The 22,313-nt window shown below is 30.8% G+C and overlaps 1 protein-coding gene across 3 annotated transcripts; it reads right to left on the reverse strand.

The window, feature by feature from the left end:
• Positions 1-267: 267 nt before the first annotated feature.
• Positions 268-19,914, reverse strand: LOC143055450 (uncharacterized). 3 transcript variants are annotated; one of them, XM_076228597.1, is made up of 8 exons: positions 19,821-19,914; positions 18,153-18,261; positions 16,972-17,091; positions 15,864-16,049; positions 14,780-14,932; positions 11,777-11,983; positions 4,103-4,148; positions 268-1,042 (listed from the first exon to the last, which is right to left on the reverse strand). In XM_076228597.1, exons 2-8 carry the CDS (start codon positions 18,241-18,243, stop codon positions 574-576), a joined length of 1,272 nt encoding a protein of 423 aa, XP_076084712.1. In that variant the 5' UTR covers positions 18,244-18,261; positions 19,821-19,914; the 3' UTR covers positions 268-573. The 3 variants fall into 3 exon arrangements, 2 of the variants coding, with proteins under 2 accessions (XP_076084712.1, XP_076084710.1); XM_076228595.1 differs by having other exon boundaries at positions 4,103-4,178; XR_012972035.1 differs by lacking the exons at positions 11,777-11,983; positions 14,780-14,932; positions 15,864-16,049; ... (1 more) ...; positions 18,153-18,261; positions 19,821-19,914 and adding an exon at positions 4,400-4,464 and having other exon boundaries at positions 4,103-4,178.
• Positions 19,915-22,313: the final 2,399 nt, after the last annotated feature.

Here is a 22,313-nt window from a genome sequence, read left to right on the forward strand (position 1 = left end):
CTTCTTATATCTATTTACGATTCTTAATGTCACATGTAAACTATTAACTCGTTCATATTCCCGGTATTTATTTGTTGCGAAACGAAACGAAAAATATCCTCATATTGATCAACATATACACACGCTGGACTAAGTATAGTCTTCTGTCACTAACTTAAAAATAATAAAATAATCTTCAACGTCGTAAGATAGAGCTTTAGATAAAACTGAATAATTACAAAACTACAACATATTTACAACAAATCTTATACTTTACGCGTCATATAAAGTGAATAAAACATCTTAAAGTGTATTTGAATGTTAAGCTAGTTACTTTTTTTCAACCCCCTCCACTCCCCTAAATACAATGAACTCAGAATACAAAAATACGAAGTAAAAAGATGCGTCTGAAACTACTATACATACAATATAATAACTGAAATCATAATTTATACCTTAAAGGTGCTACTACTTTTTAATGGTACAAACAATTTCAGTCTATGCATGAGAAGCTTTTATACATGACTTAGATTATACATGTATTCATCTACTATATAAACATATTTTATTGTTTAAAGACACGCTTGCCAAGCTTTAGGTATGATCGTATACTGAATTGCCGTCATTATTTCGACCAGAAATTTGGTAAGTCGTGTTGTACGTTGGGTCGTCTTCATCTCTTAAACCGCAAGAGCTATCATAAATATTATTGGAATTATAGTTATCACTAGGAATTCTAATTTGATTAAGTCTATCATAATCATTGTCCATAAAGTCAGAAGAATTTTCCTCTTTTTGATCAAAGTTATCACCGTTAGCACCCTGACTTGATTTTTTATCTTTCACAACGACGCTGTACTCATTATTTGAAGCCATGTTGTTTTTCATGTTTTCAGAAGTCTGACCTGAAGGTACACCAGTATGTGTGTTATATGCCGTATTACTATGCGACACACTAGATGCGTTATGAGGAGCAGTTTCAAAGTCATGGTAGTTTGGATCGTGCATTTCCGTCATTTGCGAACCTGGTTTCTGTTCCTTACGCTTAAATGGTCCTTGACGTCTGTAATATGAAACCAAATGCTGAGTGAATAATTGAGTACAAATTGCACGGAAATCGAAAACAAATGGCTTGGAGAGACAAACCGTCTCATCCTTTGACACACCTCAGTTGAATACAATCGAAATATTATCAAACATGCAACACAATGCTAAAAAAATAAAAAAAAAAAACCATAAAAATCAAATTCTATTGCAAAAACGTTTGTAACGTTCGTTTTGATTGGATAACGTCACTTATTTTCATGGCATCAATTGACAATTAATGTTATTGGACGTCGCGCAAGCAGAGACGGAATATGACATATTTTTGATACATGTTTTAACGTTGTTTTCTGTCAGTTTCATTAGAATGGAGATAACAATATTGTATTTTAAGCTCCGATGGCGTCAATTGGGGATTTGATGGTCGCAAGTACCCATTTACTGTCTCCGCTAACGCATCGCAAGTAAACTTGATTTGCGACCATCAATTCCCCAATTGATGCAATCGGACCTTAAAAATACAATACAGTTATCTCCTAAATATTGAACTCCGGGGAAAATTCAAAAGGGAAAGTCCCTAATCAAATGACAAAATAAAAATCTCAAACACATCAGACGAATAGATGTAAAGGTCATGTTATCGTTATGATACAGTATTGTTTGACTTATTTCACTTTCGTGGGCGTGGTTTAGGCTTTTCTTTTTTTTAAGACCAGTCCATCTATAGAAAGGTATTTTGGGATAAACATATCACCGCTGTGTCCGGTTTTTCGTCCCATATCATGAATTGAGCTCTTTTGTAAATCTTTTTGGTGACACTTATAGGTTATAAGAATTCAATAGTAATTATAACGGCAATCATCTTTATCACACAAATCTTCAAATAAACTGTCCTTATGCAATTAAAACATAAGCTCCGCCCGATCAGTTGTATTAACATTGGTAATTTGATAAACTCATCATAGATACCAAGACCAGAGATGGGTCCGATTACTTTCAATGTAATTGATTAAATTACAATTACTTTGTCATTTGTACGATTAAATTAAATTAATGATTACATCATTTCTGAAAGTATCTGATTAAATTAATGATTACATTGGCAAAGTAATCATGATTACATCTGATTACAATGAATTTAAAAACAAAACATTTTGAATGATGTGAATGAATAAACGTTCAATATAACTATAGCATTTTTGAGAAAGTATTTTATTTGGTTCAATTATAAAATGATAACTTCAAATTAAACTTCATCTATTTAATTACACCAAATTTCACCACATACATATACATTACACTTTCTCACCAATGATCTCTGAATTATTTTGAATTAAATTTAATAAAGATATATCATAATCAAGTGTTTTTTTGTTTGTCTTCTGACCTCTTTCATAATTTATATGTATTCCAAGTTGCAGTTTATGGAAGTTTAAATATGGATGAAATAAAGCTACCAGTTAAAACTATGTTAAATGTTAATAGAAATGTTTAATCAAATTGTAAACAATATGTAACATGTGTAAGTACTAAAAATCATTGCATTTTTCATGTCCAGTCCAAATACAAAAAAATTTTAAACAACATATTTGTCCAACTTTTAAATTTAATTTGTGCTAATTAGATAAATTTTCATGTCTGATATATCTTTTATCATATATATTTCCCTACAGCTATACTCATTGGTAATTGCAATAAAAACAAACCTTAATTAGTCTCCTACCTGTCAATTCAAAGTTGACAAAAATCACAAAAATTAACAAAAGATTATAATTCAGGGTTAAAGAAAAGTATTACTTGAATATATAACAGTTATTATCAAATATTAATATGAAGATCATTATAAAACGATGAATATACATGTATGTATAATATCTTTTACCAAGATAAAAGGTTTATAATTATATTATATGTCTCTGCTTAGGCTAATGATGACTTTTCAATACTGTTACAGTTTATTTTTTACTGAAGTAGACATGCTTAAAGTAACCAAACCATTTTAGTATGTTAAAAATTTATCAAATATGAAGAACAAAGAGGTTCATTTACTGACCACAACACAATTTTAGATTTTTTTCATTGTAATCAGAATGTAATCAAAAAGTAATCATGATTACAGGGTATTTTGAAAAGTAATTGATTAAATTAAATTACATGTAATCAGATTTTTGGCTGATTAATGATTACACTGATTACTTGAAAAATTGTAATCAATTACAGCTGATTAACGATTACAATTACAATTACCCCAAGTCTGACCAAGACTACAATTTTATATTTACGCCAGACGCGATTAGTCTACAAAAGACTCATCAGTGACGCTCGAATAAAAAAATGTTTAAAAGGTCAAATAAAGTACGAAGTTGAAGAGCATTGAGGACCAAACATTACCTTCTAATATTACAATTTGAATACCCCTTACACAAATACGGCCAATCTACGTTGTATTTGTTTCAAATGCTGGATCTTATTTGAAAGTTGTAAAAACCTATTAGTATTCAAATATTCAGGTTTTTATAGCTTGGGGTATACTTAGAAAACATGGGCCCAATATCAATATCTTAATTTTTTTTTATAGAATCAGTACGTTATACTATGTTTTTGAAAATGTACTGGGCGGGTTGGGATGGGAGAATGGGAATTTCTATCCTTTTGTGGTATGAATGAGCAGCTGAGACATCTACTTCCTTACCCCTTTCATATATGGTAAACGAAAAAAATGCACATCCTATACACTTTTATATCTAGCTATCAGAATAACACTATTACGTTGAGAGTTAGATAAATTTGACAAATTACGACTGTGGTTTAAATGTAGTCCTGGTATCTATGATGAGTTTATTTATAGATAATTATGATTTAATCAACAACATTGACATATTTTTCATCTTAATTATTCGGTTCAATACTACGAACTATATATGATGACCTATTCCAGGTAGTTCCTATTCCTCATCGCAGTGTTATAGTGGGCATTAAGGTATCTACTTTTTGTACTGTGAAAATTGTCATTGCAACTTAGAATATAAAAAAATCATTCATAATTATTTATTCTATAGATAAGACAGAAAAAACTTACCTTGCTCGACAAATGGCCAGTAGTACTCCACTAGATATAATTGCAACTGCAACAATTGTCAAAACCAATATCAAAACTGAGAAAAAATGCAAATCATGTTCATGTATATTCTATGTATAGAAATAATCTATAGTTTAAAGATATAATTGATATGAACATCGTAGAGGGGCACTAGCTACAAGATAAAAAAAATTATGAAGAATTCAAATATTATTGAGTTTAAATATTACATGCTACAAGGACATTGAGTTTAAATATTACATGCTACAAGGACATTTACGAAAATCCTGAACGTACCAATATACGAAGGTTTCTTTGCTAACTTTTCCAATGTTGTTGACGTCGCAGTGTTCATTATTGTTATTTGTTTCGTCAACGAAAGTAATATAACAATTTGCTCCTAGCAGCCAAATGCATTCAATTTTGTCAAAATTAGTTTTAAAAAAACGTCGTTGATGAGTTATTCACTTGGAAGTGAATATTTCGACCTCATTGTATTTATTTGACACTCAATTAAACCCCTAAGAAAGATTTTGGTTACGGATAAACTAGGCATTTTTAGCTATTAAAGGGAAAAGAAAGCGAAACGAAAAGACGATAAATCATTTGGTTGGCCGATTCATTTAACAAAAACTCGTTGATATACAGGTATCAATGATAATACACATATTCTTAACATATAACATGAAATCAAATAGGCTTAGAAAACCCCAATTGCACGTGATCGCTATCTGTATATATAGCTATATATGTGTTTATGTCGGGTTATAGGACTATCATATGTATTCGAAGTTCGTTCAGCTATATATATACCCTTATCGCATTTGACGTCGTAATCGGTAGTCAACGCTAGAATGTAACGTACAACAAACCGATAAATTGCACGTTGAAATTGAGATAAAAAAAATTCTAAACGTTACCCATGCGAATTGAATAGTATATTCTTATAGTACATTACTTCTGTAAAATAATGCCGTATTTATGATTCAAATTTTAAACGTAGCACAGTTTTAATTCTGTGATACAATTCGGTTAACACTTTTCAAATGCTTGTTTTGACATATATACACTGTATATGCTTATTGTCTTTAGAGAAATAATTTATAAATAATATAAAAAAAAAATCCCACACATCTCTAATTCTTATTATGACATACTAGTACCACGATATGTGATGATGCAATACTATACGCGTATTAACCTTCTTCACTATATATAAACATATCAATGTTGTATAAAAAAAATCTTAAATATTTTCTAGAAATCGCAAAAAAGTTATTTTCCGTAGCTAGATTTCTTTTATACTTCTGGTACGGCAAGTTATTGTATGAAGAACCCAAGAAAATAATTTGATATTTGGAGCACTATATTGCTTACCAAATGCGGAAAATTATACATGGTTCATCACACGAGAGCATTTGCTTAAAAGAAATCAAGTACGACAGAGAAGAAAGTCTGTCTGAAAGTTTTTGTCTTTTATTTTGCTACGCTTTAATCCGCAATATATACACCTGTACTTCAAACAATAAGTCCATTTGTTCAAATGAAAACATTCGAGTAAGTTATCAGAAATAATATCAAAAAGTTTGCAATGCGTTCAAAACTGTAAGTATGAAACAAGTATCAGTTCAAAACTATATAACTCAATTTAAAAAAAGTGGGGGTATACTGTGTTGCCTTTATTTACCTCTGTCTGGTCATCAGTCAATCCATCCGTCAGTCCATCCGTTCGTCGAATATTACTCAGGAACTAAATTACAAGGATTTCTGAAATTTTGTTTCATGGTTTATATAAGCCAGTTATACCGTGGGATTCGTTTTCAGATTTATCACTCAACAACTTCATGTTAATGAAAATTTTAAACGGGGGTATCATCAGTAAGCAGTAGCTCTTGTTTTACACGCTTTTGAAGTTTACTGAAATCTCCTACTTTAATCACCTATAGAGGTCACTCATCTTTTAAGTGGAAAGAGGTTGGAATTAACTCGGCAAATATGACACAAAAACTATAATAAACCTACAATTCGGTTATTTGGCCAGGTTGTTGTCTTTTTGACAGATTCCGCATTTCCTTTCTCAACTTTATTAAGGACAAGTTTTATTTCAATTTTTGTTTTACATTTTCTAAAAGTAAACAAAATATAGTTTTCTGCTTCCTTTCGAAAACAAATTCCTTTATTCTTAAATGGTCTGCGTGGTAGGCCCTGAAGAATCAAACAAGCAAAGAAAGGAAGAAAACTCATCAGTAATTATTAGAAAATAAAGGATGCTTGACTGGCTTTAGCCAATTCGAAAAATGGTTAACAATTTTGGATGGCCGTATACAGGAGATTGTTTAAGCTGGTTAATCACTGTTACAATGTTGTCAAATATATGTATACTATTTAGTGGTCACATTTCAATTTCATATTGTATTCATTTTCAATGAGATGCGGCCGGATATTGTTTGACTTAAATAGAGTTGTTAACTTTGTTGAAATAAATATGCAACTCAAGTACGAAAGGTTATACAACGACTAAAAGACAATTTTTAAATTGAGGTTTGTGATTTAATGATCAACTGTATCACTCATCATGTAAATCTCTAAAATCATGGATATATCACATGTATCAGGTTAACAATCCGATTAAACACTTTCAATAGTATTTTTTAAAGCCATGTAAAATCAGAAACAGAAACAAAGGCAATTTTGCAATGTTGCATTAATTTTCAAGAAAGATGATGATGGATATAATACAATGATCTTTAAATATGTAACAAGGACTAATTGAGAAAAAAAAATACAATTAAATCACATTAAATAATTTTGTTGTTCTTTATTTTTTTTTTAATCTTGAAATGCCATACTTTAAATTGAAGATAATACGTGTATAAATAGCTTTAACGTTTGGATGTGGCAAAAATAACTAGATTGTCGTTTTTTTTATGTATCAACCAATTTGAACAGGTTGAAATAATAAGGCACATCCTCTCTCTCTATCCAAAGAAGGCAAAGATATGTATTTATTGGGTAAATTAGATTTAAAAGGCGTAGATAAATCCCGTTCTAGATACGGAGAGCGAAAGCGAACACAATTTTACATAATACATGACGACAGATAAGTTTGTCGAGATGTATTTCTGTTACCTATAGTATTGAAGAGTTCTGTTTAAAACATTTGATTAAACACATCAACAGTAATAAAAATACCAAGAAAATATAAAAAAATTAATAGACCTCCGAAAAATACATTTTTATTTGAGGGAGTTTCAAATATGGCACAGTATTTAAAAAAAATATACTAGTCTATTATACATGCTTTACAACAAAAAGTCCCTCCTAACAGACATGACTCTGGACCTCAGATTGTGTTATCTTCTTGTTAATTAAACAGTCTGGTTTGGACACATATGTATCAGCATTTCAGACAAATAGAACTGGATATAGATACAAGAAGGTGTGGAATGAGTGCCAATGAAACAACTCTCCATCCAAGTTACAATTTAAAAAAGAAAACCCTTATAGGTCAAAGTGCGGTCTTCAACACGGAGCCTTTATAAACTATATGTGTCCACTTAACAGAATGGACAAATGTCTGGTCGGCTTGATGTCCGTACATAATATTTGCATCTATACATTATGATGTGTGTCGTAGCTGGTACTCTTATACTACATGTAGTATAATAGTCCCAGGTCGTAGTTATAACAAAAAATTACGAGAATTCATTACAATAAGCTCAAACAGAAGAGAAAAAAAAAAAATTCCCCAAATTACATACCACATATTGAAGCTGCCAGGAGAGAACCAGAGATTTACAATAAATGAATTTCAAAATCGCCCGAAAAAAAATAGATATTATAATCATGCAATATAGATTTTTTTTAAATGTTCGCTTAAATAAAAACACTTGAATTTGATTGATATTATAAGTTTGCAGCATCATACCGATCAAGTTTCACAATTGTATTATTTATCGGGTAGAAAGGTTAAAGTTCTTTGTGTATGTATGGAAGTAAAACGGAAATAATAAAAATATTTGGTTGATGAAAATTAATGAATTATTTAAAAGATTGTGCCGATACAAAGGGTCCAAACGCAATCATTTCTATGTTTGGTCATACTATTGAGTGCTTTAGACTGAATTAGGCTGAATGCATTGTGATAATGATCTTGGTACGCTATTTTCATTTTTATTTCTGTTAATTGGTGGCTTTTATTAATAAATTCTTACCAATTTGAAAATAAGAAGATAATTGCCAGTGAGATAACATTCACCAAAGTTGAAATGAAGTCGACGAAGTAAAGCATGGATAAGCCTTCAACAATGAGACAAAACATACCGTATCGTCAGCTATAAAAGACCCCAATATGAAAAATATGAAACAATTAAATTAATTACAGCCGATTCCATTGAGTGTGTAGGCAAAGGTAATATCTTTGGTTAGTAAGGTATACTACCCTCCTTTCGAAGTAGCCTAGTCTTACAGACAGATATATTTGTTATCTGTCATATGAGTCTACTTTTAAAGGAGGGTAGTTTACCTGACCTCATAATGAGTTCATAGTTCAGCTAGCAACCAAGCTAACCAAAGATATTACCTTTGCCTTCACACTCAATGAAATCGGCTGTAAATTAATACCAGTATTAAACGCCCTATTGACAAAATATATTCCACTCCTTTAGATAAAATGTTCAAAACACTGACCTCCTTTAATCTATATTTCATCTCGAATTTTATAGTGAATTTGATTTTAATGGCCAAACTGCCTAACTGGCAAAATGAATTGATTCAATCAAAACCTGAGTAAAAATAAGACTTAGTTGATCCTTAATATCATATAAATACAAACAGACACCACGCGTGAAATCATAAATCATAAACAGAAAAACACAGATGATCATGTCTTAAAAACCAACAAGTAAAACAAAAAGTAACACGGAAATTTGAAAACTGTGCAACACCAACCCAATGAAAAACATATGGTGCCCTGGAAGAATCAGGTGCTTACACTTCAGTGCTTTTTTAAATTATATTTAAGATAACACCGAAAAATAAATGAAATCGATACCAAAATAAAATAGATATTCTTATATTTGAAATCCAACAATTAAAAGTATTTATTGTTCTGTTATTGTAGGAGAAAATAAATCGATATATGACTGAGTATCTTGATTTGTGTGTGTTAACTGGACGATATTAGGAAAATAAGCCTAGTTCTTTGGTCACACTAAACATGCTAAACGTTTGGTAGATTTTGTCAAGCTAAAAAAATTACTGACGATCAAACTGTGATACTTTATCTCATGTAGCAGAATTCTTTCGAAACTCATCATCAATAAGATAAGTCGGTTAACATTGTAAGCAAGAGAACGATGAAACTTCTTAGCAATGGAGAGATTAGACTGAACTAATTTTATGTTTTGTTTAAACCTATTCTATGGTATCAGAAAGTACCATTATTTCATCATTCCTCATGATAAATCAGGAATTAATTATGCCCCCAAAAAAATTCAAGTTTAAACAGAAATAAATACTCTTCATCAGTGAAGTTTCCCTATAATAGTTTGATCTGTTTGCTCGTCCTGTAGTTATTCCTGCAGCCGGACTTGCGAGTGTTAGCACGGTAGGAACATCTCTTTTCAAAAAATCGGCACTAGAAAGGAATATCAGGCTCCATTTTGTCAAGCATCAGGAGAAGAGTAAACTAGTAAATTCCAGCAAACTTAAATCGACGTCAAAGTGTATGATTCCAACGTTATGTTGAATTTTACGTTAGAACACATTTTCATGTGTTACCAAAATTGAAATTTCCCAACTAGTTTTTCACCGATCGTTTTCAAATTTTTTACATTGAGTTGGCATTAGTATTTTCTGTTAAATTAATAAAAAATCTGACAATTCATAATTTTTGCCATACGGGTCGTTTTTGCTTGTCGGGCGTCATATATAAGTCTGAAAATTACACCAAACAGTGTTAGAGTTAGATTTTCTACTGACAAATTTTTGTCCGTCCCTCAGCGGGATTCGAACTCACACCTTTGATACACTACAGCACAAATCGCTTAGCCTCATGTCCAGCGCTCTAGACCACTCGACCACATCCGCTATATAAAAATATAACTTCAATAGTCGTAGTGTTACCTTGTCACGGAAGGTGAATCTAGAGATAGACATGAGACACGTGTTTTTTAAGCGTGTGTAGGTATAACATCTACACACGCTTAAAAAACACGTGTCTCATGTCTATCTCTAGATTCACCTTCCGTGACAAGGTAACACTACGACTATTGAAGTTATATTTTTATATAGCGGATGTGGTCGAGTGGTCTAGAGCGCTGGACATGAGGCTAAGCGATTGGTGCTGTAGTGTATCAAAGGTGTGAGTTCGAATCCCGCTGAGGGACGGACAAAAAATTTGTCAGTAGAAAATCTAACTCTAACACTGTTTGGTGTAATTTTCAGACTTATATAAATATTTGTATTAACCTTGTATCTATATCACTCTTAGATCCAGTGGATATGTATATTGTATGGTTTGTCACTTGTTTAGACTTGTTTGTATATATATATATATATATATATATATATATATATATATATATATATATATATATATATATATATATATGTAGTTACCAAGATGACATCTACACTTCCTAAATTTTATGGACGCCATTACGAGTTGGTTGACCGTTATGGAATAACCGTTTCACAGATGATATCGGTTATGTTACTTACGTCGTAACTACAATCTCCTTCCCTTTTCATGAATGTGACTTACCGAATTGTACTATTAGTATTAACCGGGTTTGTAAAAACATGAACAACAAGACGGTGCCACATCTGGAGCAGGACCTGCTTAGCCTTCCGGAGCACCTGAGATTACCCCCAGTGGGGTTCGTGTTGCTTAGTCTTTAGTTTTCTATGTTGTGTCATGTGTACTATTGTTTGTCTGTTTCATTTTTAGCCATGGCATTGTCAGTTTATTTTTGATTTATGAGTTTGTCTGTCCCTCTGGTATCTTTTGCCTCTCTTTCTTAAATACACACAAAATGCTGGTACATATTATCTAGTTCATTAATTGTAAATCAATTATCTTAGATTTTCATTTTTTTGGATTTTAGTTTAAGTATGCTTAAAATCAAATATAAGAATTTGAGTCAAATCGGTGAAAATGAATTTGACAGATATTGCTCTTTTCGAATACGTCACCTTCCTGTCTATAGGCCTTTCCCAAATAAGGAAGATTATAATCTAGGTAACGTGTTATCTTTGTTGACTGGTTAATTTTTCTGAAACTGGAGGTGGGATACACAAACAAAAGTAAACAATATATATCAACAATGTTTGTGACAAAGTTTATTAGCATTTTAAGTATATTCACTTAGTCCATTCTTTTGACTTTTCGTTTCAAAGTATACATGGTATAACCAGCCCAGTAACCAGCTCTTTTTTGTTAACATAAAATGTCAATGATATATTCATTTTCTGTTAGTTTTTGTGTACAACTGAAGTATTTCCAAGCACTAGGATCTTTTTATATCGAAGCATATTTGACACAGCCTATTTGTATTATTTTTTTAAAAGGCCATCAATTTTCTTTTTTATTAGTTGGGTGATTATAAGTCTAATGTTATTGAGTTTAAATATTACATGCTACAAGGACATTTAAGAAAATCCTGAACGTACCAATATACGAAGGTTTCTTTGCTAACTTTTCCGATGTTCCTGACGTCGCAGTGTTCGTTATTGTTGTCTTTGATCCACTTCTACTGACAATCTGCGTTGACGTAACGTGACCTTTATGCTGATTATTTGAAGTGTCCGCATTTGATTTTGTGGTTGTCGGATGTTTAGTTCTAATCGACGTGTAATTTCTTAAAATAATACTTTCTTCTATTGAAATATAAATAAGTTATCATTTGGTTAAATAGTCAAATAAAAAGATATATCTCATCAAGCATATTTTTAAATATATTTTGTTAAAGAAAAGATAGCAAATTTTTTTTCAAAGAGTTTAAATGTTTCTATTGACAATGCACAGTTTTTTTGGTATTTTTTTTAATAAAAGACCACATATATGATAATGTATAATAATCCAATATTTTAAATATTCTACCCAACCATATTTTTCGGGGCATATATTCTTACATCTACATTTGTATATATTGTATTTGAATAACAACATAATATTATTAACTGTTTTACTGTTGACAAATTCCTCGGACACACCTAAATAAATCCCTTTGCACAGAAAGGAAAGAGTTATTTCATAAAACATTATTTTTCTTGTTATGAGATCTTTTTCTCAACCGTAAAAGAAAGCGACAAATTTATTTTTCCAAATTGCTCGTTATTTCCTCAGGATGTTACGTTTTATTTTGACCGAAGCGTTATAAAGACATCATATGAGAGTTATTCCCCCTTATGCAGGAGATGTAAGTAATATACATTTCTAACTGGTAAACCATAAGTGAAAGAGACCTAGGGTCTTTGGATTTGAGGTACTTGGTATAAAAAAAAAGAAAAGAAAATTAAGTCAAGGTCAAGGTCATATTCTGAATTTTGATTTTGGCTTATTTCCAATTCTTTTCTAAAACTGTAAAATACATGTATATAGACAACATATTTATACTAAATTATAAATTGCGACATGTCGTAACACATACATTTTGGTTGGAAGAGAACGCTTACATTTAACTGAAGTTTCCTCCCCTTTATTTTCAAAATAACCCATAAGGTGATGTAACTCATTAACCATATATAATTAAGACATAGACCCTTTTGATTTGAGGTCCTTGGTTCATAACTTTGGAATTGAGCTCAAGGTCATTGGTAAAGTTGACGTTCTAGATTTTGACTTTTGCTTTTATCTCATATGAATAAATGATAAGTCATGGGACTTTTTGCGCTTGGTTGCAAACCTATTTACACTGAAAAAGCCAACTGCAAGTGACCTAATGTAAACCGGAGGTATCTATTTATTGTACTTATTTACTGTAAATATTTTTGGAATCAATATGGAGTAAACTATCAAATAAAACCCGGAAATGATATTTTCAAAACCGGAAGTTACAATTTATTTCCTTTCATTTAGAAAACAAATTAATAGAACAATTTATTTTTGGAATCAGCGTACCATAAGCTATCATTTGACACTGGAAATAAAATTTTAAACCAAAATTTTGATAGTTTGATATCAAAATAGACTTTCAATCACTACAAAAGTCAAAAAGTCTAAAAAGACCAGTTTTTGTCTTGATTTGCATGAACTTTTACTCGACATTCATCAAAAGTATGACTTGTGTCTTATTTTTTCTTGACAAATTCTCATTTATATCAAACTGGTATGAAATTTACATGACATATTCACGACATTCTGAATATGGTCTTAAAATTTCTTGACAAATTCTTGACATTTGAATACTGTCTTGAAATTTCTCGACATTCTTATTTTTTCTCAGTAAGGCTTGACATATTCTGAACATTTTGAATTGTGTCTTAAATTTACTTGACAGTTCTGAGTTTTACAAAACATGACCAATATTCATGATATAACTTTAATCTTTATTTCTCTTTACATAATATACTGTTGTTTTAATTTGCATTTCTTACAACACATATGAAAGTTGGGCATGTAAAATAATTGAAAATTTGGGAATCTAAATATTTTAACAAATGCAAATTTGGCTATGCAATCAAATTTATAAAATAATTTAAATGTGGGTGTGTTGATATAAAACATTTTTTTTCTTTTCAGGAAGGAGTTATCACAAACAAAATTTGATTAAAAAATTATAAAATTCAACACTCAAATTTGAATAAAAAATGTTTTTGGGTTGTTCTAAAAAATAATCAGGTTTTTGAATCAAGATGAGAACAAATTCTTTGACCTACACGAAAGCCCCCCTCCCCCCCCTCTTTTTTCAGCCACAAAAACCGAAAAGATGAATTGTGGGGTCCAAAAGAGACAGCATGAATTAAACCATTGGTTTTCGTTTTTGAATGAATTTACGTTCTAATATATTAGTCCTTTACAGCTTACTATATGGAATAGGTTTTGCTCATTTTTGTACTGTATATTGTTTTTATTATTTATATCGTTTTCTTTGGACTTTATAAACAGATATCGTAATCAATCCATATCTCCATATATGTTGGTTCAAAGTAAAACATGATCTGTTTCAAATCTGACTTTGATACGAAGTGTTACAAACAGTCAAACCTATTAATTTAAATTTCCGTGACTTGAGATGATTCCCCAAATTTTGTAATAGAAATTAAGAACACAATATATCCGTTTTTTATGCCAGTATAAAAAAACTAAGGGACTAACAGTTGTTATCAGTAGAGATATTGACCCAGTGGTAGTAATGTTATTACATGCATGATACTAATTATTCTGCAAAGGTTACTTTTTAAAGCAAAAACTTTAAACCTGTCTTTATAGATCGTTCTGTTTTGCTATAACTATTAATTTAAAGCGTTTATTTTAAGGTAAAATATCTGATGACTCTATTATTTAAGTTATAAAGTAATCCTTGTTTCTTTATTGATAAATAGCTCATAATCCTTTAACAACAATACACTTTAAGATGGTGTTCATTTTTTGTTTCAAATAATAAACAATTGTTTTTTAATGTAATCACTGCAACGTTATTTGTGTAAATATCTATTTCGAAAATACTTTACCTTTTGATGTAGTTTTCGTTTCTCTATTAACCAAACACGCATATCCATCCAATTTTTCGGAACAACTGGCATGTTTCTGTATAGCAGTAGTACCATCATTTGAACATGTCATGTAAGAACAATTTAAAACTTCTGACAAACTTTCAATATTCTCTGAAATTAAACAACCGTTATTGAAAATATACTCACATCTAACTACTATCATATCTGACATCAAACACAAAAAAAATTTCCAAAGACAAGTACATCTATTATTTTTTTTATAAACCAAGTCTACTTTAGTAAAATGTTTAGAGATTAATCTTATTAAAGAAATAGCAATTACAAAAAATCTTGCATAACCACTTGTTGATACATAACTAAAACATTCGCACATGGGTTCGTTAACCGTATGCCTGTGCCAAGTCAGGAGAGTGACAGTTGTTGTCCATTAATTTGATGTGTTTTATCATTTGATTTTCCGTTTTGAATTTTCCACTGAGGTCAGTAATTTTGTGATTTTACTTTTTACATGATTTGGAAACATCAATTGAAAAAAATATAATAAGCTTTTTAGAATTAAGAATATTGCTTATTCCAATTGGTCGTTGTGTGGCTTGGTATTTATTATAACAAGACACCTTGTTAATTCTTCCATATATATACGACAAATATTTTTTTTTCTTTGCCAAAAAGGCGTAAACTAAGCATGCATGCAGTTATGTGTAAGTAACTTATGTTTTTTATTATAATATTTTGACCTACAGTTTTCATTATTTTAACAAGGTTTCATACAGAAACCCAATTTACAAACAATGATATTATTGTCGCCTCTAAAATAACTGTATTTTGCGTTCTAAATGATCACGATAGAAAAGAGTGAAAGAAATATACAAACAAAATCTCCTGCATGTTCTGTTGGCAAGGTTGATAGTAGGCCGCTCCCGATAACAGTATGAAATCACTGTAGCAACCAAAAACAAAAAAAAAATAGAAAACAACCAAAAAGTAGTTACATTTTCTCCTTGAGGTAAAACAAAACACGACATTCTGAGCATTAATAACCATTAAAGCATTATGATAAGTTCCATATAAATTATTATACCTATTGAACTATTTGAAGTGCTTTCATACCAATACCGCTTATATCCTGTCCAATATAAATTCGAACTATTTACGCTATCATGCCAACATATAGTTTTATGGTTGAACACTGAGAAATCACTATTGTTATTGCAAACTTGTTCTGCGTTTTTCCAGGAAGAACATGTTGTTGACTTAGTTCCGTTCTCTGAAAATCGAAAATATATGGTACTACAACCTGAACACTGTTATATATAAGATATAATCAATGTCAATGGTTTGTCTACATTGAATAACTAATTTCCTTTGCCAAATATATAGATCCAAAGTAAAATGAGATGATTTTTCTATTGAACAACTATCCATTTAAGAAATAAGAACAGAATGAAATCATTCATGCTTGACTATTTAGTAGCATGGATTTGACATTTTATACAGATAAGAAGGATACAACAAAACTTTCAGTTGCTATATGCTCGCATTTCAGAATGTCAGGCTTCTAGAAGAAAAAATAAATCATAAGGTAGAAAACACAGACACATACATAGAGACCAATAACATTGCAGATAGCATTTAACAGCATGTAACTTTACTCATGAATTAATTACATGAATTTTGAAGTATGTGGACATCTTCTAGCATGACAATATGTATTTCTAAAATCCATACAACTGACATGTTGAGAGAAAATGTTAAAGAAAACTTAGCTCGAAAACACTCAAAAATGTCTTATTTGATACAACGGAAGCAGAGTTTGAGTTCTAGTAAACGGATTTGTAATTACTAGATCGCTTCCCCTCTTAAACACTATATTTTCCCGTGGAAAATGAATACTTTCTTGTTCCACAACGCGATCTCTTGCGAAAATGGCAATGTTTTACTCTTGAACACAATATATCCTACATAAATAAGCTGTGCAACTCCACGATTATTGACTAGATGCTGAATAACGACATTTCCTCATTATATTTACCTAAAATCCACCAGCAACAAAATATGCTTTATGGTAACAAAACCTCCCTTTATAGTCATTTAGACTTCATTAACTTCGTCATCTACGGGCTGTTGTTTTTTTATGCTTTTTTTTTAATAACCTTTGAAAAAGACAGTTAGTTGAATAAAATACTTACGACAAAAGGGTTTAAAATTCGAACTACAATTGAAAATCTCCAGTTCTAAACTCCTGTTTGTACACCTCGCACCAACGCAATTTCTTGATTGAAAATCGTCAGCATTACTTATATTCAGTGCTGAAGTAAAAACAAATACTGGGTTCTCTCACAATTGAAGTGTAGAAGAACGGTGCAAATATCAAATTGAAGTCATACATATGTCCTTAACGATTTTGATATGTTCATTTTTTAAAGAATTTTATATTTACATAATCGGAGAATTTCATTGGTACATGTAACTATTGTTTAACTACAGTTTGCTAATAAAAATATTAAGATATTTTGATATTAAGGAATGTATCACCTTCAGTTAGAGCATTGATTGATATTCCAGTTTGACTTAACTAGTTGTTCTTTTTTGGTTATATCAGCTCATCAGAGTTTCCATGAAGACTTAAAAAAACATCTTTTTGGCCGGGATAGCACGACAATTATCGTCTTCCATGAATTACAGAATAAATAATGTTTCAGAGAGTTTACTACGATGAAATAGAATAACAATTGCGCTGGTACTTTCAATTAACTAATTTCTTCTATTTTACGTTTTCCTAATTTATATGCATTAGCAACATAGATATCTTTATATATGTTCTCTTATATTAGCGTTCAAACAACGTTAATCGATTCTTAAGAGACAAGTCAATAAAACAAACGGAAACTTTGGGATACTCTAAAGGAGCGAGTTTCCGTGCAAGCGTATATAAACACTGCAACTATTTCTTTAAAAATGTGTGTTTACTTTATTTCTATACTCACATCTTCATCTATTTAATTTGTTTAATTTATTTATTTTTTTATTATATTTTTCTTTTTACGTCTGTATGCATACTTTTAACTTCTCTTTGATCGCAGTACTTGCATGGTTGTATGTGAACAGACTATCTATCGATCTACAATTACAGACCTTACTGGTAGCTAAAGATCTAAGAGCGCGAAAACATGTTGTTAGTGAACGACATAAAGTACCAGTCAATCTTTTCGTGGAGATGACCGTTAAACTTATGTAGTGTCGATATCCAGCGCTATTCATAATTACTCTGTTCGAAATGTTTCTATATAAGGAGCACATACATAATGATGAAGTTCGTATATATCATAAACACGCTTGAGCGTAATATCTCAACGTTTAAGTTACCTACTGTTCGATTGGTAAACCCATGCTATTTTTTGTTCAGGTCGACTATTTAAACAGCGGCTATTTGTTATAGGTTTAATGGCAATCTCCCGCATGCAAAAACAGACATTGTTCTGTAAACAACATTACAATAATAACAATCAGTTTTATTATAATACAAACATTAAATGATGTACAAAAATATACTAAATAGTTTACATTTCAACCAAAAAATGTATAAAAAATCGGATTCTGATGACAGTGTATGGTACTAATATGATTGAAAAGTAGGAAAAGTGTTATATATTTAAAGAGGATATCAAAGATTATTACAAACAATATGAACGTGAATATGTAGTCATAACTTTTCGTCAGTTTTTCTAACTATATACAATATATTCGGCCTCTTTCAGCTTTTTTTTTAAATTAGAAATCTTGTTTTCTGTCATACCAAAATATACCTTGCTAGATCTGTCATTTTTCAGGCCTTTATCGATTGTAGAGTAAATTGAATTTTGGTCTTTCGTCCTTATAGTTGCCTCCTTAATTTGGATACGTCTTTACTTCGGATATATGGATATATTGCGTTTTATCAATAAATGTTGGATGTTTAATGTATGGTTCGTACTATATAGTTATCAAAGGTACCAGGATTATAATTAAGTACGCAAGACGCGCGTTTCGTCTACATCAGACTCATCAGTGACGCTCATATAAAAAAAAATATCAAGCAAAACAATTTAAATAATTCATAATTTACTCTTTTGCCTCTATCATATGTTTGTGCAAAAGCATCGATTGTAAAACTTGATTTATCAAATGTATCGATAATCCTTTGAATTTGTCAAAACTATATATGCTCCCTAACTTGCGTTGATCAATAGCGAATATTTTGAAAGGTATGTCTATTGATTTGATCATGGGAATTGTTGAATTCTTTCGAATTAACATCACTTGCATGTGTTTACCTCTATACCTGTTATCTCTACCTGTGTGACGTATACATTCTGACGTCCATCCCGCGATTCTACACCAGAGTTGAAGTGAACCTAGCCATTCTAATATTTCAATCCTTTAAAGGTTGATTTAAAATTAAAAAAAGAGTAAACAATGAACGTGGTTGTTAAATTTAATTTATGCTTTTTTGTGCATCTTTGTTAAATATTTATTTGTTTTGTTCTGATTGAGATTGTGACACAGTGATGACTATTGTACCCCTATTTTGATAGTTTTACCTACTATGTCTGTTCTGTTAACGCATCGTTTTAAATATAATCAAATTTGATGCGACTGTCATACACGTGAAAGATTTAGCACTAGTTATCAAAGGTACCATGATTATAATTTGATACGTCAGACGCGCGGTTCTTCTACACTAGACTCATCAATGACGCTCAGATCAAAATAGTTATAAAGCTAAAGAAATACAAAGTTGATTATAAAACCAGGTGCAATCCACCATTGTCTAATTCAAAAATGCCTGTACCATGTCAGGAATATGACAGTTGTTGTCCATTCGTTTGATGAGTTTTATGAATTGATTTTGGCATTTGATTAGGGACTTTCCGTTTTGATTTTTTTCTCGGAGTTCAGCACTTTTGTGATTTTACTTCAGATAAGTTATCACATGTATATCTGATCATAACTAACAATAAACGATTTTTCATGGGGTTGACCAAATGTCTAAACTTACTATATGTCCAAAATAAGGTTTACCACATTTTTGGTAGCACTCTTGAACAGCACCAATATTGTATTGGCATGTTGATGCGTTTACTAAATCGAAGCAACCTAAATAATAAATAGAATGTATATATAACTTTATATTCAATAAATGCCAAATTAACAAAATGAAAATTATCTGAAAGACAAATAAAGTAATCAGCAGCAATGTTTAATGATAATGATGAACTGTCTTTATATTCTGTAATGTACTAGACCGGCAAACTACGTCAGAATTCCAACTTCCTTGTTCGCAAGGTATCAGTCCGCAAGAAGACTGAATACATTTTTCTTACACAGTGACTACTTTTTTTGTCCTTAGCAAGGCAGCATCAAAAACAAATGTTTAACCTTTGGTTTGACATTGACGGCCACCAAACTCGTATCTGCTTGCGACTACGGTGAGCATGATACGGTGAGATCACTTTCGCAATCTGCAGCATCATTGAATGGAACACATTTGATACGAAATGTCATCACACAAATGCATGTATTGGTCGTGAAATATTCTATTATTTGTAGGGAAATAAATGTTGAAACTGAATTTAATTAAACTGCTCAAATAGTCAGTTTCGAATCGGCTAACAAAGTTCGTCTTGTTAACATTGTAGGTGTTCATAATATTTAATGAAATCCATAATCTTAAAATATGGTAAACATATGTTATAAAAGTTATATCATCAAAGTGAAAACTCGTATATAACAACATTATCAATTACCATCGTACCTGTTTTCCCTAACCATGGTGTCAATACCTGATGGTTGCCTGCCCATATCCTTTTCCCCTTTGTCCTGTTGTTGCACCCACCAGTGTCGTCTATATTTGACAGCGTTCCCCCTTGACTGATACACTCTTTACGTGCTTCAATCCAATTTGACTTATTTTGGATTTGAATCCATACAGTTCGAGGTTGCCCTTTAATGATTGTTTTACATTGTAATGTTTTTGTAGATATTGCCATATAGATATATATATAGCTTCAATAAAACCCTCTATTGATTTAAAAGGTTAGTAAACAAAACAGAATGCCGAACGCAATCTGTTACAATTGAAGTAGTTTATATTTTATAATATGTTTTCCTGCTTCCCTATTACATGTATTTGTAAATTTGCCTATTTTGTTTTGATGACATCGACTACTTCATAAGTCCAAAAACTATTCTTTTTAAGTAATTTTTTTCAAAGTACGTTTTGAAGATCTATACATTCAAGATTCGATTTGCTCAAAAATTTAATAATTGCCCGTTCAACGCCAACATATTGATTTGTTGAACCAATATCTGTAACAATGTTGGTATAAAAATTTGAAAGAAACATTATGAATGTATAAACAAACTCTCAGTTCTTTAACACATTGTGTGGCAAAATAGTTAAAATCAGAGAAATTATATTAAAATACCAAATTAACCACTCATATTGAATATAAACTCAACGAATAATTATGTTATGATTAAGTGCCGTTTACTAATTTTTGGTTCAGAAACCTTTGTTTTTGTGTTCAATATTTAGCTTATTTAACTTAAAATATTTTTTAAACTCATAACAATTTGTAGCACTCTTTAAATGTTCATGTAATCAGTGGTATTATGTAATTTTAAGATCGTTACATGAGTTTTATACATGAAATTCCAGTGGAGTACAGTAACATTAAGATATATTATCTAACTCAGTTTATAAACGTTTAAAATCAAGTACGTATTGATTGTTGTAATCTTTAAATGACAGAAGTTGTGACTACGTATTACAATTTATTAAGACGGGGTCAAATTTCTATTCACCCATTTGAATTTTCGCAAAAACTTACCTCAAATATTCATTTTTTTAATACGACAAACTTATAAACTTTAAAAGAGAGACGAAAGATACCAGAAAAACAGCCAAACTCGTAGATTGAAAAAAAAACTTGCAACGTCATGGCTAAAAATAAAAAGACAAACAGACAAATAATAGTACAGAAGACACAACATAATAAAACTCAAGACAATGCAACAAAAATCTCACCAAAAACAGAGGATGATCTCAGGTGCCCCAAAAGATTAGGCAGACCCGTTCAACATTTCAATATGTGACACCCGTCGTGTTGCTTATGTTGTTTACAAATCCGTTAAATAGTCTAATTCGGTAGGTCACATTCGTGTAAAGGGAATGGTATCGTAGCTGCGACATAAGGAACATATCCGAATTGACAACAACTATCATATTCCTGACTTGGTACAGACATTTTTTTGTGTAGGAACGGTGGATTAAACCTGGTTTTAAAGTTATCTAAACCTCTCACTTGTATGACAGTCGCATAACAAAATTCCATTATATTGACAACGATATGTGAAGAAAACAAACATTGAATTTCATAATAATTAAAAATGTCAAAAATTGGGGTACATCAGCCATCATTGTCTTATTATCTTTATCACTAAAAATGACAAAGAAATATATAAATAACTATTTACCATGACATAACAC

Source organism: Mytilus galloprovincialis, chromosome 12, assembly GCF_965363235.1.
Source record: "Mytilus galloprovincialis chromosome 12, xbMytGall1.hap1.1, whole genome shotgun sequence".
Lineage (NCBI taxonomy): Eukaryota > Metazoa > Mollusca > Bivalvia > Mytilida > Mytilidae > Mytilus > Mytilus galloprovincialis.

Coding starts and splice junctions, on each gene's coding strand:
- LOC143055450 (XM_076228595.1), bottom strand. CDS start 18,243: ATGCGGGAGATTGCCATTAAACCTATAACAAATAGCCGCTGTTTAAAT. Junction 17,092..18,152: donor ATGGGTTTACCAATCGAACA/GTAGGTAACTTA, acceptor TTTTTACTTCAG/CACTGAATATAAGTAATGCT. Junction 16,050..16,971: donor GAATTTTAAACCCTTTTGTC/GTAAGTATTTTA, acceptor TTCGATTTTCAG/AGAACGGAACTAAGTCAACA.